Here is a 22,662-nt window from a genome sequence, read left to right on the forward strand (position 1 = left end):
AGAGGTCGCATGCATTGAACGTGATATAGCGAAAGGTTTTTAATATTTTATTCCTAGAAAATACATTTTTTTACTTTGTGGTTTTTTCGAACACTCGGTGGAGTGGCAGTAATGTGGATAAGCGCCTTAAGGCGATAATTCATTCGGGTCCAGTCGCGTCTTTTTGTGTTTTGTTTGAATGCGCTTGCGACAGTCTTTTTTCACACTCTTTGCTGTGATTTCAAGTTTTTACGATTTCGTTGGCTACCCTCCCTGTATTTTGTCAGGGATTATTTGAAAATAGAGAAAATTGTGTGTTAAAATTAATTGCTGCTGCATTGAAAAAAGAATGAACGATAGTTCTACACTTTTTTGCTGTCACTAAAATTGGAAATAATGCAAGAAGAAGTGTTTGTGTTCTAGATAAGTCTTGTTGTCACGTAAATTTGAAAGATCTACGAAGAAGATTTTCTGGAACACATATTCCCCCAACTCATTTGCACGAACTAAGGGAAGATGCTCAATATGAAAATGAATAAAGAAAAATTTGTAAAACCACTACGGCCAGAAATAGCAATGTCATAGTTTTAAATAAGTTTATAATTAGTTATTCTGAGGAATAAAACTTGAAAAAATATCTAAAGAAAATATTTTATCTAAAAAATAAGAAAATAGATGTATTGGATCTATTAAAGGAGATACCGTTGCGCTTAATGTAATAAAATGGAAAATTAACAAATATTCGTTATTCTAAAATGTTTGGGTGTTAGAGTTATTGGCCGTGAAAATTTGATCCCAGGTAGGAAATTACCTCTTCGCCGATTCACAGATATTACGAACACGGTTGAATTATTTAAGCTTTTTCAATTAAACCGAAACTCATTCTCGCACACGTTATTCCGTTCATTATTTTCCCATTGCTGACTCAGAATGTTAGGTTAAATTGGAATTATTAAAATAATACAGTTGCTCTTTACATTCCATGTGAATGCATCCATTTTTTCAGCATTAGATTAATTTTTCAGATTAGGTGAATCACTTCAGATTAAGTGAATAATTAGGTTAAATCGAACTCGGTATTACACCATTTCTCAGGATCAAGTCCATCGACGACAAAATGATCCCATGGCGATATTTTGTTATCGATAATTTAATGAATATTTTAGCTTTGAATAGATACTCGGTGGCTTATTCTGGGCTATTGAAGCCGTTAGAATTTCATTAAAGAGGATGAATAGTTGATGATAAATTGTTATCGGGTTTTCCTTATTGTGTTATGCTCCACTTCCTTCTAAGAATGATTTAATCATCACAAATATGATATAGTATATGAAGTCATGTTCATAAAGGAATTTGATGTGAGTCCGGTAATGGGAAACACTTCCTTTATCGCTGAACTATTTTTAGGTCTCTCAGGTCCAGGTCATTTTCTGCTCCAGTATGCTATAGTTCCAACGCGTAATCGTGCTTTGGAAGATTGTTGAGTACAACGGGAGCCCAACGCGCACGTTGCATCAGGCCGTTAAAGATCTCTATTTGTTGGCACCAAAAGGTTTAATGAACCAACTTACCGTCTTTATCCCATTTTTATTGTCACAATATGCAGGTTCTCTACCGAGCGAGCCATTAGACGACACTTCCCACACCAATGGACATCTTAAACACTACATACTATATTTACCTCTTTTCCACTTTTCTCAAAATCACCTTTCTCATTTTCTGCCACCGTGTAAAACCCCTCGACTCCCACGGTCGCCACGGATCCACCTACTCCTATTCTATCCTCCACCGCTACGGCCACCTTCCGGGTTATCCCCCTTCCTTCCCATTTCCAAGTCGGCTCTCACACTCTCTTCCATTTTCGGTACGCAACCTGTCTCTCATCCGAGCACACAGATACCTCATCCCGCGTCACAGAAACTGATTAATTGTCTCAGCCGCCACTGTTCCTGCGGATTAAGGATGAGAGCGCGGTACCTCGGTGGGCACCTGCCCGCCTTTTAACCGCCTCTCCTCCATCCATCCCTCAGTGCTCCACCTTTCCAGTCTCCCTTCTGTCCCTAATTCGGCAGTTTTTATTCTCTCTCTCAACGTTTTGTCACCATCCTCCGCGGCCTCCTCTCTTCCTCTCTCTCTCTATATCTGTTTTTCCCCCCTTCTACACCCTACCCCATTCTCGTTCCGAGCCCACCCTCGATCACTTGAAACCTTAAACCCCCACTGCCTCACCAGCTCGACACCCGACTATACCTTTTCTGCTTCTTTCCCGGCTCTAATTCCCGGTCCAAGTTCCGAATCCCGTTTACTTCCCCCCTTCTTTACATCCCCGTGCTCGTGTCCGATTCTCCTACCGATTGCTTGCTAACGGCTCTCCACCCATCCTCAGCCCTCTCCCCTTCTCTGACGGCCACCTTTCCACCACGCCCTCACTTCTTATTTTTTTCTTCCCCCGAACTATCCATACACCATCACCCTCCCTGCGTCTCCTTTATCTTTCTCTCTGCTCCTGCCTTAATCTCCCCTCCTATTCATCCACTCACGCTTGGCCGCCACTCACTGACGCCCTCCCTTGGTCCATCGTGGATTCCACACCCTCCAGAAACCGCTTGCGCGCGGTTTTGTCTGGGGAAAGGTTTAGCGTGCATCACTCATTGTTTCCAGGTTTCATATTAATTAATAGCGGCAGACAGGTTGCAGTAGATGTACCTACTTTGTACGAGCCGGCTTTGCGTCCATCAACGTAATAAAATTAAGAATGAGTTGCAACATTCGTGTTTCATTTAAGCTTAGCATAGTTTTGGAGATCATCCGTCGTCATGAGGGATAACAGGCTTTGTTACGTTTTGTTCTTCAAATGTCAAGATTTCTCGTTCAGCGAGCTACGTATTGTGCCGTAGCGTCGCAGAAATGATGTCATAACCCAAAAATCCCGCGTCAGCTCTAATGAGTTGATGAAGAATTATATTTATGAAATATAAATTACTAATCAACAATAAAAATGTTTGCATCGTCTAATATATCAGCCAGCACAATATTTATGAATAAATATCTGATATAAATTAAAATAATAATGGAATTGATATGGTAAAATTTTTCTTTTCTTTACTGAAAAGTTGCGTTAATGATGTTCTCAGGCAGTTGGTCATAATCCCATGTTTTACATAAAAATAATGTCCATGTTTAAGAGGTTTTTATATACTTTTGTTTATTTTGGATGTGCTTTTACAATGCGTGTGTAATGTAATGTAGCCTTTTAATCTAATAGCAACCCTTTCATGTTGATGTTTGATTATTCGAGTAAAGAAGATGTGTAATATCTTACGTATTGATCCACTAATTACTGAAATCCAAGGAAAGAATTCCCGGAAATAAGCTAGAGCTCTTTAAAGAATTACTTAATTAGTTACGTCAGAATGTCATTATTATATATCTGTGGAATTTCGGTATCACAAAAATGTGTGGCATCAGTTTTTGTTTTCATAGCAGACTTCAGCTATGCTAATTTTTAATAATGAATGTAACATAAGACTGATGTTATAAATGTGTCACTAGTTTACGAAGCCGACATTTTTTATTTATTATACCCTTGTAGAGGTACATTGAAGTACCTTAATAATAAAATTGACTGTAAAGTGATACTCCAAGCTCTTGTCTATTTGAGCGATGAATTTCAGCGACTAAAAGCGTAGACGGTACCTTTCTGCTATCCAAATCCCGAATAAAATTAAGAAACCCACACACACAGTATCCTGTACGTAATTTATGTAGGTGGTAGAGCGTTTCTGCATCCCCTTCTCCGGACTTTTCCATCTCCACTATACCCCCGACCCTAACTTGCCTCCATAAGAAGAACATCCTCATTTATAATGGCGTGAAACTCAACTTATACGCTTCCAATCCAGATCCCTCCCTTAGCCCCTTCTAATCCTCGCTCAATCTAATCTCCTTTTCCTCCATATATATCCACCCCTCTCTTCCTCTTCATCCGCAATATCTCTCTCTGTCTACTACCCTTATTTCTCCTCTCCCCGCTCCCTCCCACTCGGTTCTCCTCTACCCGAACATACACACAATTCTTTCCCATTCGACCTTACCTGAGGCTTTCCCCAGGAGCACATCGTTCTCTTAATCCCCTCAGCCACCCTCGCGGCATCTCTCCATCCGTCATCCTCTCCATTTCGTATCCTTATGCATGTTCCCTCCACAGTTTCTCTCCCTTCTTCCTCCTCTTCACCTCTCTCCTCGAGCCCTTCGGCACGTCCACCCTCTGTTACTTCTCCTCCTCAATTCTCTTTCCCAAACCCAATGCCCTCCTCATTCCCTCCACCACAAACTCGGACAGCTGTCACTTTTCTCAGCTCTTATCTCCTTGGACCACCCGAGCGCCCACGGATGCCGCCTGTCGATCTTCTTCGTTCCTCTTACTTTTACGTGCAAAAGTGTGCCCCACGGTCTTCAATTTTCCGCGCCTCCCTTTATTATACCTTAATACATATACATTTTTGTATATCTTTCCGTTATTCACACAACTTTCTTTCTACCGTCTTTTCCCGCCTTTCCTTTTGCAGTCCCTCCCACACCCTCGAGTAAACTTTTTCCAGCCTTTCAACTCACTATGTTTGTCTTGAGAAAATAATTCGTGTTGTTTTTAAGCCCCCCCGCCAACCCCAATCCCTCGCTTGCTGGGATAGTACACATAGGCCCACCGCTCCCACCCTCTCCCGCCTCTCCGCCGTTTTCCGCTTCTCCTTCCCTCGTGGCATTTCGTCTCTCTCCCTTCGTCGGGCTCCCTTCTCGTCATCCCTTGCTTTTGCATGCGTGCCACATGCCTCACTTTCTCCCCCACGATCGCCGCCGCTTTCTCCCTCGTTCCCCCAGCCTCTCTTTTCCTCTCCGGAAAAAAGGAAGCCGTGGTCGCCATCCTCCGCCTCTTTGGGTTTCCGCCCAGAGACCATCTCCTCCAATCTCCCCTTCACTTTCGGGAGTGATCCATTTTCTAAGCCTTCGCAGTTTTGTGTGCGGAGTTTGATATAAAGCGAAACACAATGGAGCCTCAAAGGGGAATTGGGGGCGTGGTGTGCTTTAGTTGGGTTGAAACGGGGGAACGCCGGGTGGGGATGTTGTGTACTCTTCCGCTCGGAGATACACTCCAGCCTACCCCATCTGTACCGAATAACTTTAGAATACCTCTAAGTGGCTCGCGATTTTCCTCCACTCCCGTTTACATTGTTTAGGTTCTACTTCTAATTGGCCTTATTTAACTGGCGTAGAAGAAGAAATATGGGCTCCTGTTAATTTTTCTTGAGAATTTTCCCGTGTTGTACTCTCTCTAAGTCGAACTGTTACGTATTTATTGCTGTACTCATCGACAGAAATCAGCCCCGTATTAGGAAAAAAGAAAATTGTTGTGGCATACATCTATGATGCTTTAATGAAAGTCTAGATTGAAGAGTGAGCCCTGATTGTCGAATTTTAATATACTAAATCATAAAATAAATTATTATGCATTGAAATTAAAACTCTTTAATACTATTAATAATTCCTATCGTGTTTTATCGTTTAATATTCATATTGAATTTGAAAATGAAAACCGATTAGCTGCTCATAATTGAAATTCATCGCTTCTATTTCTTTTGGTAAGTAACTACTCAATTACTTCAATATATAAACATTCAAACACGAAATCCCGCCAAACGGCGAACAAATACTCATTTACATAGAAACAGATATAAGGAAATGGTATAGGAACACACAGGAAAAGTGGGGAAGGCGGAATCAGGCAGATCACGAGTGTAAAAATATTTCCTAGACCGGGACTTGAACTCCGCATCTTTCCATTTGCCGGGCGGATCAAGTGGTTAAGAGCCTCCGCCCGGCAAATGGAAAGATCCGGAGTTCAAATCCCGGTCTAGGAAATATTTTTATACTCATGATCTACCTGATTCCGCCTTTCCCACTTCTCCTGGGTGTCCTTTATGTGTGTTCCTATCCCTTTTCCTTTTTATGTTTATATGTTAATGAGTATGTATATATATATATATATATATATATATATATGTATATGTGTATATATATATATATATATATATATATATATATGTATATATACATATATATATATATATATTATAATGTTATATGGCCCAAGCTTCCTCGAATAAACAGGATTTTCTGTGTATAGAATTTTTCTTTCATGTAAGGTTGTTTTATCCTGATGCTAGGAATATAGTACTTAAATTGTAAGTTTCAGTCGCAATAAATATTTTCTTAAGGTTCAATTCCTTTTGGCTGCAAAAATAATAATGCACTATTTCGTAGTACATTTGTGTGCACACAGTCTCCATGTATTTGAACATTACTTGGGTATACAGGTCACCTGAAGGTGACGTAGTAAATTTTAACTTGGTCGGTAGTAAGATTTTTGTAACTGGATTGAAATTTGCTTCATTTGGTCATAAATAGGGTTGTTTTCGTTCCTCGAGCCCCCTAAAAGCACGAAGCATCAGAATTAAAGACGCTTTTTTTCAAAAGAAGTCTCTACAAACAGCTGTAAAATTGATTCCCACCGGAAGAATCATTCCCATCTACAAACTGTAGATATTCTCATAGAAAGATAATTGTTTGTTAGTACAAATGCTTATAGAGGCAGTAACTTTTGAATCAATCTCGGTATAATCGGTATTAATTTTCCTATAGATATAAGAAAGTTTATTTCAGGTTTGATGAACTTGGTGCGTGAGTAAAAATGGTCCCATTTAATTTACGAATAAGGTATCCATTAAAATTATTCGATATGATGTAGAGTAAAAGTCTGTAACCATTAAAATATTAGATATAAATCTAAGTAGATCAATTGTCCTTCATAGGTTTAGGTGTATAGGTAATATAGTGTACTCGCATTGTTAACTCATCGAAGTCTATGAAGAATAATTCTCTAAACTTATGTGATTATAATGTATTTATGTCAAATCATAAATTGAAAGTAGTATTTTAAATAATTTTACCCCAATTCTTTCGTTCTTCTTCTATTACAATCGGTTGACTCTATGTAATATGTGCATGCCCCCACCTCTCGATGTCACCGCTAGTTCAGTTGTAGGCATGCTGTCTAATTTCTCAAGGGGCATGAAGTTTGGAGCATAGCATGCTGTGTCTCGGAATCCATGTTTTCCTTCAGCTTTGCTAACATCGGCTTACCAAGTTGCAGCTGCCTCTTCCATTACTACACGTCCTCTGAAGGCGAAACGGCGGAGTCAAAGTAATCCCCTAGCAAATGACTGTTAATCTAGTGCATAATTTACCTACAGCGCTCCGCGTGTCGGAGTCGCTATATGGTTACAAAACTCGCCATTTCCCCCTCCCGTTGTGATTCGCTATTCTAAATGGATACCTTTCTTTTGCCCATGACCTCATCTGCTGTCATGACAGTGGAGGACGACTGGTGACCTTCTCCCGCAATACCAAACCCGCAGATTAGCACAGCTACATGAACCGCAGCAAATCACTAAGGTTGGTGCGGGGGTGCATTAACACCACCCCATTTCTCGCCCATGCATAATTTCGAATTGACAAGTGAAATTTTGCTAATGTGATTTTCATTTGAGCCATCCACGCCATTGTTGGAGATTTGTACCATTCCCCTCCATCCGCTACCCTTCCTCCAACGGCTCAACCCTCCCTCTTCTCCCTGGGTGCTTTGTTTCTCATTTGGTCCCCCATACTCCTCGTGCCACTCACCCTTCTCCACCGCGTCAATCGCAAAGGCAGACGTCACCAACATGCTGCCGTCACTTTTGAAGCACGGTTCGATTCTCGCCTGCTGGACGCCCGTCGACTTTTTTTTGTCACGCGTCACACGCCGCAGTGGCCCTCTCCGCCCTGATTCGCCGACTAATTCCGTGTGGTAGCGAATTCCCAGGGTGGTTTGCTGTCCTCGATGCTCGTACGTTATCCAAAAGCGGTTAGACAAATAACTGAAATGTATTTAACTCGGTGTGAAAATCTAGAAGAATATTTTTATCACTTAAAAATATTAATGAAATGATGGTTTTGAAACATTTTCGTTGACGTTGAATTATAATTATTTAAATATGGCAATAGTTTATGGCCTCTTTTTTAGTTATAATGGGCATCTTTTTTATTTTTTATTACCTTTTTACCCTTTTGGATATATTTTATTAAATAAAATTACAACTTTGATCTACTGCTTGTACTATGATTACCTGCTAAAGTTTCCCTGACTGCTTGAAACTATCACATCAAGTGCATTAAAGAATATAAGTATGATGAGACTTTCTATTGGTGAATGATATACTAGGAGCAAACATGGTACTTTTGATAGACTATTTCACTTCGAATTCATAGCTCTAATTAACTTTAAAGCAACATGTTTATCAATTACATACTTTCTTGATGGCGTTACTTTGCGTGGATAATTGTTAATTTTCGATTGTAGCAATCACCATTTGAGCCAATGATATGAACAATAAATATATTTGATTTCCAAAAAAAAATTATCCGCAAATAGAGGCGGAGAGAGAACTTTTAATTACTCAGAAATGATCTAGTCCTATCCTATCCTAAGAATTGACCCCTAGTCCAAAACTCTCATATTTTACGTTTCTGTAATGAATATGTATGATGAGGTGGAGTTTAAATACTTGAAACATTAATATTGCTCTCAATACTCTTCTGAAGGGTACTCCAAATTATTATATTGGAAATTTATAGTTAAATATTTTCGTCACGCCACATGCTGGGTAAGGTTTAATTCATTAGGCATGTAGATATGTTAGCCATTTTCGGGATTATTTTTTGTCATTTGATAAATGTTCTGTCAATATTAATTTTACTAACCACATTTATATCAACTAAATCATTTTATACTTAAAGCTCGGATGCTGATTCTTAAGCCTTAGTCTTCTTAATTTGAAATTAATTCTGTGTATCAAGAATGCCGATACGAAAAATGATGAAAATACATATAATTTTGAGTAAACGAAATTGGATACTTGAATCCGATTCTCAGTAGGTTTTTGCCTCTTTTACAACTGGCTCACATTGCCGTGAATCATCGGAAAACATTTTTGCTGGTGGATTTTTATTAAAATCCGGGAATAAAAATACCTGACTCAATGAATGAAAGAATCCATTTTTCGCTGGTTCCTCATTGGAGATGAATATCGAAGTAGCCAAATGGTTGAAATTAGATTGAAATCCATAAAACAAGCCAACTAACTAGTCGACTAACGAAATGAAGCGGGTGCAGCTCCTTACTCCGCACGGAGTTAGCATTCATCCTAGGATGCCTTTCGCCCGAAAATTTGATGATTTTCTCGCCTATGTAACGGGAAAGGAGGGCATGGGAATGCCTTTCGCGGGAGCTCGTTTGATAGCGCGCACTGTCAATTGCTAGGGATCGTAAGAAGGCATCCCCGCTTTCAGACGGAAACATGCCGAAATTAGCACGAGCAGTGATTGTAGAGCATTGCCAGCAAAGCCCGTGAAATTAATAACAGCGGCGGAATTATCGGAATGCGGGGAGCTTCCATTCCATCTCCGACCCCCACATCCCTCCCGCCGCGTCGTTTTTAGTACGCGTCCCACCCCAACCATCCACCATCCCACACTCTAAAACTCACCCCACTCTCTCCCACATTACCCACTCCTCTCCCCCACCTACACTGCCCTAATTCCCGCAACCTCATCCGTGTGGCAACCGCAGTGGTCCCACACACTCCTCTGTGGCCTTAAACCATGAGCTTACATATTTTCTCGAGTTCCATTTTTAATTCGTGTGCAGGGAGAGAGGCGGGCGGATTCCTTGGCGCCCGATACACGCAAATGCCGCCGCTGGAGGCGCCACCGGCAAAGCTACGCACATTCTCTCTCACGTCCTCCTCCCTTCCGTAACCCCCTCCATGCCCTCCCTAGCACACCCCGCCCACTCCCAAACCACCTGCCCGTACACCCCACATACCCTCTTTCCTCCCATGCCGCCTACCAGGCTCACACTCCACCAAAACATTTCATCCCTTTTGTCTACTCTCCGTATCGCTTTAACCTCATCTACCGTGGCGGCACCTTAAGCGACACTATTTAACTCGCATTAAAGCTCTGACCTCCGTTAATGAGGCTCGCATGGACGAAACGTGAAGAACGTCAATTTTCTCGTTTGTTCCGTGGGATGTCGTATCGCTTCTATGCCAGTTCAGCGTGATACGTATAAACTCGGTCGTGGCGCGTTATTAGAGGAGGTAGAACTTCATCACCATGTTCGCTTCCCCTTGATTTCTCGTACCTTAAAAGATTTCTTAGCTTTATAGAGTTGAACGCAAGGATGATTGTTCTTTCCTGATAGATGATCCATTCAGCAAAGGTAGGTATATGAAAGCGCAAATGATATTTTATTCCCAGCATCCCACCAATAAAAAAAGGAAAATACAGGCGCAAATAAGTAGAGCACTTTATGTGCTAACAATCCTCAGTAATTACAAACTGTTACCATCAAGCTTCTTACATTTTCTGACCTCCTTTCCTGAAGTTTTTCCAGCAATGCAGAAAGAAATAATAGATATACGAGTATATTCTTTAAAAAAGCACTAAGTGAGAATCACCCTAAATTGTACAATTCTTTATCTATTTTTTTATATAATTAGTTATCAAAGAAGAAATCTGCTTCTCAGATATCTACAGAGTTTGTTAGCCTTTAAGATACTTTAAATATTATGAAAAATTGAATTAAATGCAATGTGCTGTAAATGTAAATGCAGTGCTCCACGGACGTTGAATGAAAACATTAATTTCAGATGAATTTAATATTCAAATGATTCCCATTTAATTGTGGAAACTCAACTTATATCACTGTCATGCCCGAAAACAATAATAAAAAAGTAGTACATTGATAGAAATGAGCTCTTACGGCTAGTAATATATAATAAATGTGAAACTCCAATGCCGTAAACAGTTTACCTTTCTAAACAAAGTAAAAATGAAATTAGTTGGCTAGTGCCACAAGTCAAGAAGGGGTAAAAGGTAAAAAAGGATAATGAGGTAGGTAAAAGGGGTAAAAGGTAAAAAAGGAGAGGATAAGAAAGGTGAATACGAATACGCGTATTTCGGTCACAAAGTAGCCCTCTTCAGCGTACTGAAGGGTAATCGTCACTACAACACAAGTCGAAGTGAGCCTATACGCGTATTCATATTCACCTTTCTTATCCTCTCCTTTTTTACCTTTTACCCCTTCTTGACTTGTGGCGCTAGCCAACTAATTTCATTTTTACTTTGTTTAGAAAGGTAAACTGTTTACGGCTATTGGAGTTTCACATTTATTATATAAAAAAGTAGTACGTTTAATAAAAATATTGTATTTCCATATTGACTTTAACTATATACAAATATTAACTGAAATTACCCAAATAATTAAAGATATATTTGGAGTATAAGGATTGATTAACTATGTGTATTTCTCAGTGGTAGTAGCTTTGAAATTCAAATGGTTAATTTTGAATTAATAAATTTTGAATTCAACAATTATATTTGTAGTTTGTATAATTATAATTGATTTTCCTCGTAAACGACTTAAGATTAATTGATTACGTAATTTGGCCTTTCCTTAATTTGAAATAACGAGCACAGCTTAAAAAATTGTTCCTATGTTTCAAATTTTTAATGCAATCAACTTTATGATTAAAATTTATAGAGATAGTAAAATGCTTTTAGGCAACTACTTGAAACACTAGAATCAAGGAGGCTGTGCTAAAATTAGGTTTGCATTTACTAATTCAAATAAATATTCTGTTCTGCATTTTCAGAAAACAAAGTTTATATTTGTTTAGACCAATAGTAAATTTATTTTTTCTGATATTTTTATGGCATATGTGATTTTTTCTTAGTTTAATGAACTAGATGCTGAGTTTTCCCAGGCAAACTCTGTGGACATTAATGTGACATTTGAAGGTAAATTTGCTCTTCCCAAGTATTTAAGCGTAAGTCACCCGTTACGCTTACCTCACCATACTGACTACAGGTTGAAGAGCGTTCCGATTAGGCTGATTGAAGGAAGTGAAAATTGGGGTTGTGACAACAAAATTCCGCACGTTCCAACAGACCTTACGGGCCCTTACCTCGTCGCAGCGCCCCACCTCTCTCGCCCCACTAACCCCACCTTTCCACCCTCGAGTCACTTATTCCTTTAAACCCTCTGTAAATACTGGAATGAATTTTTTAAAAGGCTTTCCTCAACAAGTGACTCTCATCCCAAAGAAAGCGATCTCCTCTGCTCTCTCTCCGTCTACCATCCCCTCCTCACTCCAATCGCCTTCCTTGCTTGCCCTCCCTAGTTCCATCGAAATCGGCTCAACTTCCCATTTTCTTGCACGCGTCCGTTTCTCGTCTTTCTCGCTACACGGCCCCTGTAAACTTCCCCACCCTCACCCGTGGATGTCTCTCTTCCTTTCCTCTTCTCGTCCACCCCAAGCCGACGTGCTGTCTCTCGCATCAAGTACAATAAATCCCCTCAGCCCTCGCCGCGGTCCTCAGATAGGACGGCTTGCCCTTCCCATTTCCATTACCCTTCTCCCTTCCACCTTTCGCGCTATTTTAACTTCCAGTCTAAGCAAACACCCGACGTTTCTTTTAACCGATTCCCGAGCCATCCTATCTCAAAGTGCTTCTCGTTCTCCCCGCAAAAACACTCGACCACTCACATGCGAGCACGCTAACACACACACGCACACACCGGCGGGAAGTAAGTGTCTGTCTCACAAGGGTAGGCATTCCTCCCTTTCTTTCTCTCTTTCTTTCAGGAGCTCGCACAACTCCTCTCCCTTTTTCCAGCAGCTTCTTTCCCCCTCCTCTGCATTCTCCTGAGAACTCTGTCTCAGTAGGGGCCCGCCCTCCCTTTCCCCACTACCGTGTTCTCCGTTCCTCTTATTGCTTCCCCTCCGCTCTCTCTCCTCCCCATTCCTCCTCTCTCTTTCCCGCCGCCCAATTCCTCTTTCCGCTCTCCTCCTCGCCTCCCCGCACCCTCCAGGCGACACTCTTCAGCACTCTTCATCTCGCCCTCTCCCGGCCACTCCACGGCTACACTTCAACACCTTCCTCTACATCTGCTCCCCTCCCAATCCCGCTCACCCCAAGCTGCTCTCCACTTCCCCTGCCTTCGGCTCTTGCGTACATACAAACGTTCCCTTCATCCGCCCCTCTTCTTAAGTCCTCTCTTCGCTCGTTTCTCTCTTCCGCCTTTACTCTGTGGAGAGATCCGAGTAGATCTGATGTTTTCAGGACTAATCTACCAGCTTTTATCATCCCATTTCCTACACACCAATTTATCAACGTAAACGGATAGTTTCCTCCCCGAATTCAGGTATAAATATACGCGCCTCTTTTAACCGTCAAGTTTTCACTTTGCTATCTTCAACATATATTTTATACTCTAAGTCGATGACATTTAAATGAAACGTTTTCAATGAAAAAATTCCATAATCTTTATTATTTCAAAATTAGGCGTGGAGAATAACAATCTCATGATAAAACTTTGATAATAATTGTCGAATTGCGTTTTGGACAATTGCTCATTTTCAGCTTCTATGTTGAAATTATGATAATTTTGTCCACTTTGCTAATTTAATACAATGTGTCTGAAATTTCACGTTGTATAATGACCGGTTTATAAATCTAAATCTATTCTTCACTTATTCTATTTACTCTGATGGGTTATAGCATCGTTCTAATTTTCCTCCATTTAATCAGGGAAATATTTCCTGATAAAAATTAAACTCTAATTTTATGTGGTGCCATCTATTACACAAAGGCGATCAGTCGTTACATAATTAAGCCATATTAGCAGTGATTCAAATTCAAACCGTTTAAAATAGTTTATTCAATGAAATGAAACATGACCAAATACACCTCTCATCGTGAGAATCAATTACAGTCTCTCACTGACAAAGAAAATTACTCTGATGTTATGATCCGAAGAAGAGTCTTTACTCATCTATCCAAGTTTATCTCTTCGCCCATCGAGTTTAACCTTTAGTATTATTTTATCTATATGTAATTCTTTACAAACCATGATTACAATAAAAAAATATTTTTTAGAGCAACGTAGCTCATCTATATATTTAATTATAATTCTCCTGCTATTATCTTTGAAATTCTCTTTTCGGGTTCATTCTCACCCTCCTGCAGCGTATGTGTTATCTACCATCTTTTCCTTCATCCCCTCCGATTCCTCAAGTTCGTTGGAGTCATCCTTCTAACCTCCCAACTTAGTGAGGAGACGCCAACACTTCCAGAAGATTCCTCGCGCGGCGAAGAGGGGTGCCGCTGAGTGTGTCTTTCTCCCGCTCCGGGCTAATCTAATCACTTGGGATTGGCTGAGAGAGCACGCGGGTGATGCCAGAAGAGAGAGGAGGGGGGGGAGCGGAAGGTGGGAGAGTAGGAGCAGGTTTGAAGAGGCCAACGCGAGCAATTGGGGCACTTGTTTTTGCGATTCCCCCCGGAGAATTTTCGAAGGTATCGGGGTAATACTGGAGAAACGCGTTGGAGATTCACGAGAAAAATGGAGGGGAAATGGTGACCAAAAGCTAAACAAGGTGAAAATTCTCAAGAGTATGAACGAAATGGACCAAGTTGAGTACGCACCCCTGGTACTTGAATAGAAATCAAATTGGGATAAAATTGTCTTGATTTTAAAAATCTTTAATCGAATCACTAATGTACTCGGTCCAAGGGTATATATGACAAATGCAAGTTGGTCAAAATTCTCTATCTCTCCAGCACATTCTAGCTTTACTGATGAATGCTTTCATTGAAGAGGTCGAGCCAAAACACATTGCAACACTATTTTACGTTTTATGTTAGCTTTTTTAATGTCTGTACGTAACTTCAGTCGCAATCCTGATACCTGCCTGTTTGACATATAGTATTCACCTACGAAAACTTGATCGCATGTCAACAAAAACAAACAATATCCTGGAATATTTGTGTGTAATTCTTAGCTTATAATTTTGTTGACAAGTAAGAGCGTTTATAAGTGTGATTAACCAAAACTGTAGAAGCCGTTCATTTTTCTATTAACAATTATAACATCATGATATGAAATTTTGTTGGCTTAATTCTAATGACAATAAGGTAATACTGAGCATTACTGGTGGCGCACATTACTAATTTTAGAGACCAAGTTCATTAAAAATCCTCTCTCTTGATATGACTGTGTTTTAATAAGATCCTCGTGGTTGTTAATAATATAATAATGATGATAGTAAATGATTTTTCATTATTTTCGCACCATTAATGGGATTTTTATCATAAAATCACTTAGTCAAATAAAATAAAAGTCATACAATCAGTTCCCAAATAAAAATAAACGATTTATGAAAAATACATTTTTGAGTTTTACCCCTAATAATATATTGTTAGGCTATTAGAAGTTTAGGAAAACTATTGTAAACAGATTAAGAAAAGAAACGAAAGTATTATGAAATATTAAGAAAAGCTTGAACATATTGCAGTTATTAATAGCAGCTATCGATTAACTCGGCGACACAAGCGAATTAACAGTAGCAAAAATATTTTTTCCAGTATAATTGTAATTTTTTGAAATGTGCACCTTATTGTGTTATTTAAATGAGTGTGATTAAGAGTTATTAAAATGGTGAAACCTAGGCATGAAATCTAAATTTAATCTAAAGTTGTTTAGATGGCATGAAAAAACAGGATAAACTCAGATTTTAAAGAAAAACAAGGTATCCTTCGGGAGAAGCAGCTTAAAAGGTTCCCAGAATACTTAATGCCGGAAAAGAATACTATTTTGCTTTAAAAATGATATATTGAACTGTTTAGGAGGTTTTCAGATAAATTCGGGTCATTTTCTCAGGAAAATATACCATTTGGAGAAAATCATCTATGAATTGAATTTGCGTAACGAAAAATGTGTTCAAAGAAGACTTCTGCACACATTTTACCGAATTACAATTGATATAAAACCTCCAGTGACATTTTAAATTTTATGAATTCATCCGTGATATATCAAAAAACGTACTCTCAAATCAAATTTAATATTTTATAATATTTATTACACGCTCTTTCGCCGTTTTATATTCTGCATACTCTTTAAATGCCAAGATTTGCACATCTGTAACCTAATATTTTTATTTATAATATATATACACACATGTACATACACATATATATATATATATATATATATATATATATATATATATATATATATATATATATCACAAATAAATTTACTCTAAACAAACTACGCTAGCAGGAGCTTTACTTATAACTATCGCATGAATCATAATAGTTTGATAAGTATAGAACGTCTGACGCACAGATATTCAGAAAGTTTACGCATGGAAATGGTGAGAGGGCGTTACTATGTAAAAGTTGTCGAAAATTCAGCGACACTCATGTGAACGTGGAGTGGAGTGGTTAAAAAATTGCGAAAGTTTAACATTTCAAGTTTGGGTTTTCGTGGATAATTTTGTCTCTTGCCTTATTTTATAAAATGGATTTTGGATAATTCAGGACACTTCAAGATACACGAACCTGGGCTGCTGAAGGTTCAGCTTTTTATTAATTGTAGGTAAAAATCTTTATATTCCTGTGGCGCATTTTGAACGGCATGGGAACGGTGTACATTTGAAACCAGAAAGAACCTGGAAGCGTAGATTGAATACATGCTTGGAGTGGCTCATTTATAGAAAAACGGTGTTATAAATTGATAGGTAGGAATTAATTAAAACCAGAATAGTACTTTGAGTCAAAGCACTTTGAATTATGTTAATAAATCATTTTGGTGTTGGGAAAGTGATAAAATAGACACCCTACTGTAAGCAGAGTTCCATGCAGAGATTAACGACCAGCGTATTAATAGGGCTCAATGATATCTCTGGGCACAAGTTATCAATGTGAAAGAGAAGATATGAATAAAGTAGGGAAAAATAATCTGGAAAAATATACTCATTAGGTAATGAACCGATCGATATGGAGGAATGAAAGGTTTGATTACTAAAAAAAATGAAATGAGAAATTGTGTGTTGAGATTCTCTTCAACAGCATTGTTTATGGAAAATGTATCGCAAAACAAAATATTTTATAGATGGATATTTATTAGGAATCTGGATATCTACGATCGGAGTAGAAGCTCTTTGACCAATGAAAGTAGAAGGATGAAAAATACTAATAAACTTCAATTGAATCCAATGATTTGAGAAGACCATTCCTTAAGGGTCACTACAGTGAAAATATGCTTATTCGAAAGAACAGATTTTTCTGCTGATGACAAAAGTAACTAAAGTAACTTGCTTTATCAAATAGCTCTTCATCACTCTTCAGCTCCGACTTAGGAGCCATTTGATGTACAGAGTTACCTCTTGCCATTAATAGACAAATGTTCCCTCTGAATAAGCATTATATTTCTAGCAACCCTTAACGAATGGTGATAAATAAAAGCTTCGACGGGGGATCAAAATGGTGCGGGGACAAACATGCAGGCTTCCTACCGAGAGGACCCGGGTTCGAATCCCGGAGGCGGCAGACATTTTGCAGTGGTATCCCTGATCCCTACTTGAGGTGCTTTGTGGAGAGCACTTTGAGAGAGTACGACCTCTGTCAAATGGGACGTTAAACTGCGGAACTCTTGGCGCCTTTCGACTAGAGTAGACTAATGCCCACGCCGGGTTTCTTTCCACCCTTCCTTTCCCATCCATTCCTAATGGCCTTAGCTACCGGTCGTCTTCTCTGAAACTATTAAAAGTATGGAAACCCTCAAAACATTTTGATATTTGGTAAGCGGTTCATGCTTGAAATGTTATAAATAACTTGACTACGTTGGCGCTGTGACCATGAATGGACTATGGAAAATGGCTTGCAAAGAAAGCGCGATTGGGAGGTGGATACTAAAGCTATTATGAAAATAAATAATTGATAAAATGATTTAGTGCTATTTGAAATATTAAACTTGGTTATCATTTTATTTAAGGCTCATACATATTCTTAGTGATATTTAATTCCGTCTCTACAATTTTTAACTCCAAGTAGTTTTCCTTGGCTCTTTTCTTCGTCATGACACTGAACATAATCTCTAACAATATAGTGCTATTCACGTTGAATTGTGGTACAGCGTTGTTGGTAATTTGATTACATGTTCTTTTGTACTTAGAATTACATCTCCTGGGGTTCATTTTATGGGCCATTCAATTTTGAATCAAAAGTGGCTCTTACCAACGATTTTCTTCCGCGAAATATTCATCGCGTGTGTGGATATAATAGCAGCTGCAGTATGGCAGCTAAAAGCACTCACAGGAACTAGTGACATTTACATTTTAAGGTATTTACTGTCCAGCGAAGTGCCGAAAGCGTTTGATGTTAGGCAGGTGTGGAATTTAAGCTGCGAATGACCGTCGGTGCTGGCTACATCTCTCATTGGCCAGATTGAGCGTAATGCTATCTGCGTCTACCAGCGCAATGCTTCGTAATTCTCATGGCGTAATAATATGCTCCGATTGCTGCTCTTCAATTAGGTCCCCTGGCAGATGCGTCAATATAACGACGGACGCGACTGTATTCAGAACATGTTAGTCTGACTTTCAAACGAAAAAAGCCTTGCTTACAAACATTTTTGTATGTTTTATACACTAACATGTTCTGAATACAGTCGCGTCCGTCGTTATATTGACGCATATATATATATATATATATATATATATATATATATATATATATATATATATATATATATATGTATATATAGATATATATATCTGTATATATATATATATATATCTGTAAATATATATGTATATATATATATATATCTGTATATATATATATATATATATATATATATATATATCTGTAAATATATATGTATATATATATATCTGTAAACATATATATATATATATATATTTATCCTTGAAACATATAATATATATGCATCATATATATATATGCATCCTTGAAACATTTAATGGGCACACTTTTAAAATGTCATCGAATCTTTTGTTTTCTGGTGCTAGAGAGTGTTCACTCTTTAAAGTGACTCAAATTTACACACTCTATCAGAATCCATTAGAAGTAGAAATACATATACGAAATAAAAAATATTTTATTTGAAAAATGCGTTGTTATCCATGTGAAGTATTGTATCCTTGTAACTAATTCAATATTTCCAAATGAGGCACTTTAATTCTGTATTTTTTTTAATAATTAGGCGTTGAAAACTCTTGACCAAAAGATTTCTATTTCACAAATAAAAACGGTGTAATTCATAATTTAGTTGAATGAAAACACACTTTTAGCCATCAGGGTGTCCCGTTAAAGAGTTATTTTATATATTTTCCCGGCCTTTTTAAAATACATTACTGATAATAATTAATGTATTCCACTCATTTATTTTGGAAAATTCTATTATCGATGGAGTTTATCGGTCCATCAGTCAGGAAAGAGAAGATTTTAAATGTTTTGTAATTAAAGAATGGACGGCATTAAGGTTTAATGTAGTAGGAGTCAATCGTAAAAGTTAACCCCATAAATACTGCTTTCAGACCAAAAAAATTAAATTTTTCTCCCTGAATGATACATCACCTTCGCAGAGTAAGGAGGAAGTTCTTCCTTAACGTAGTTATGGAGTTATACCGAGATTCACTCTCAAAAATGTCTTCCCTCTTCTCCTTCTAATCCTCCGTTTCCATCCATCCATTCCGCGCTTACCCTGACTTCCAGCAATCCCGTCTTTACAAAAAACTCTCGATTTCCCCCCCCCACACCCTCGTCCCACCGAAAAGACGATCCCACAAGCCCCTTCCCACCCACGGATTTCAGCCGTCCCCAGTTTGGAAGCAGGACTTAAAGGTCGCCCCCGTCCCCGCCCCCGCACCCACTCTGCCTCCCTCCGAAACCTCCTCGCGGACCCTCCTCCTTTGTCTTCACAGGCGATTAAGCGCCGCTGCGAGGGCGGGAACGAGGGTCCTCCTCCTTCCCTTGCACCCACCCACACACGCATACACGACGACTCCCACATCGTCCCTTACCCTTCGGGTCGGGGGAAGGGGACTTGGGCGGAAAAGGGGCGTGTCGGGGGTGACTCGGGGCACGCCCTGACATTTTGGGGGCGGTGTAGGGTCAGGGGCGCGGGGTGGATAGAGGAGCGTTGAGGAAGTGGGGACCCCAGGGGGAGGGGAGGAAAATAGGGACGTTCGCCCTTTTTCGTGGCGGTCTCTCCACCGCCCCGCGGAAGACCTCGCCCTGTCCCGACGCCTTTTTGTCCGGCGCCTCCTTGAGCAGATGCCGTGTCGAGGGAGGGCGAGGGGAGGGGCCTCGTGGGTGTAAGAGGGTTCCCGTCAAAATGTTGCGTTCCAGTGTCTTGCGCGGTCCACGAGTGCAAGGGTTTGGCAGACGCACTTGCGCCCTTTCGCATCATCTGGTACATGAGTGGGAAAATGGATCGTGTTTCTGCGAGCATGTGTTAGGTTATCCTTGATTGCTTGGAAATTTTCATCGTGAAACGATTTGGACGACATCTATCGCACATCAACAAGATATTTCCCTGGTTCAAAGTTGTTGATTGTGAGTTGGTTTGGTCTTTGGCAATATCCTTTACTACTTTCTAGCAGTTGCCACATTCTCGGCGGCAGAAGCTCGTGCAATAGCGTACGCTGGGAAATCGACGTGAAATATGATTAACATGAAAACAGATAAAAGCGCGCTATAATGAATTAGCGATGCATGAATGTGAGCTTAATGGTTTTATAACTTCAATGTATTCTAAAATTATGGGGAAGGTCTACTGAAACGATTCCTGTCTGATAAGTCCCACTTACTTATGACTGTCAATGAAAAGCATTTTCCTGAAATAAAGCTTGGTAGTTTACGCCCTATCTCTGAAATAATACACTTTTTTTATTAACTTTTAGAATAAACTATTGAAAATTAAACATATTTTTATCGTTGCTTTACTCTTATTTTAGCTCATCATGCTGCAAAACTATTTTGAGACATCAGAACGAATAAGAAAGGCACAGAAACAAATAAATTTGTATTTTGCGCTCTTCCACAACTTACATTTATTTAATGCAAATACATATTCTACTATTTATCTGCATTTTAGGTTAAACGAATCCATGTATATTATTACTCAGCATTACGGTAGACTTGCGTTGCGTCTGACAAGTAATTATGTGGAAGAATTGTATTAATATATTCTTTCATTGTTACGATATAATTTACATTGAATTAGAAATATAATTTAGTCCACAGCCAGCCCGATGTTATCAGCATAAAAATGGTTCTTCTTCATTCGAAGAAGCTATTAGCGTTTAAAGGAAATTTATAATAATTTTATTCATTTAAAAACTATTTATTCTAATTTATTCTTTGCTCTTCGGGAGTGTCTCTCTGACAATTACCTTTGCAACTTGAAAGCACTGCCGGGTTGTTGTTGCCCTCTTTAGTTCTCATTCATTTTGCCTTATCACGTAAAAATCATTACCGGCGTTGCATTCACTTTTGCCAGCGTCTCGCTTCCAGGTTTTGGTCTGGCAGTTTGCAAAATCCGAAACGGAGGCAATTTAGGAACCGATCAGCGGGTGGAAACTACAAAGTGCAAAAATGAAAAAATATCGAGTTTCTCCAAATTCACCTGAAGGAACGTCCTGTATTGCCTGACGCGACTATTTGTTGCGCAGAGACAGGAAAACAATTAAAAGGATTTATTTCCATTTGGACATTCCCATTCCGGCGACGTGTCACACCACTCCCCACGCACCAACGCAAAACCCCAACTGGTCCGCATCCTCCCTCCTCGGCGGCGGGCCCCATTGGACCCGGTCTCCGCTCCGCGCCCCCGTCCCCACGGAAAGCTCTCCCTTCCTCCTTGCCACATTTGCTGCCACCACCAAACCTCTCCCATCTCCCACCCCTTACCCTCTACCACGGCACCGTCCCCTCAGACTTCGCATGACCCCATGCGAGGGCCAGACTCGGCGGAAATATTCCATCTCCCTTCGACCCTTGCAGCAAATCCCGATCCAGCGATATAGGCGAGCAGAGACCAGCGGATTATTATCCAAATTAATTCCAAGCTGGGAGGGAGGCATGAGAGGTCGGAGAGGCCTCAGGGCTTGGGCGGTGGAGGAGGAGGATGATGAAGAAGGGGAGAGAGGATGCGGGGAGGAAGATATAGGGAGGAAAAGTGAATCCCTCCTCTGGACGGTGGAAGCAATCGAATAAACATACCAAAAATAGAATTCATTTCTTTTTTCCTTCGTCCCATTTCCCTGCTTCCAACTATCCCTCTACTTCCCTCCACCTCTCACCCTCCTCTCCACACTCCCCCTTGTTTCATCGCGGAGGGCTCTTTTTTTCCTCCTTTAATTTATTTTCCTTTCTTCCTCATTTTTTTACTAGCTCTCCCCTTCCCCTTCACCCACCCCATCCTCATCCCTACGCTTCCAACCCCCTCTCCGCCGTTCTCTTGATGCTCACCATTTCTCGCCAAATTGCTCCAGAGCACGCACCCAGGCGCCCTTTTCACGCTCGTAAAGCGGCGGCCGCAGAGTGCCTGCAAGGTTTGAGGGAGGGGGAGGAAGTCCGGAGAGAGAGAGAGGAGTATGGCACGGGAGTGGGTATAAGTGTGTGTTTGAGCAGGATGAGGCAAGGGGAAGA

At 39.8% G+C, this 22,662-nt stretch overlaps 1 protein-coding gene across 1 annotated transcript in view; it reads left to right on the top strand.

The window, feature by feature from the left end:
- The window catches only part of LOC139697436 (lachesin-like), a 319,784-nt gene that overhangs the window by 140,210 nt on the left and 156,912 nt on the right, over nucleotides 1–22,662 (top strand). Inside the window, exon 3 of the mRNA XM_071596149.1 lies at nucleotides 7,408–7,488. Within this exon, the coding sequence (XP_071452250.1) occupies nucleotides 7,408–7,488 (81 nt within the window). The remainder of the gene's footprint in view (nucleotides 1–7,407; nucleotides 7,489–22,662) is intronic.

The sequence above is a fragment of the Hetaerina americana genome, unplaced genomic scaffold (assembly GCF_022747635.1).
Source record: "Hetaerina americana unplaced genomic scaffold, ioHetAmer1.1.p SCAF_1, whole genome shotgun sequence".
Classification (NCBI taxonomy): Eukaryota; Metazoa; Arthropoda; class Insecta; order Odonata; family Calopterygidae; genus Hetaerina; species Hetaerina americana.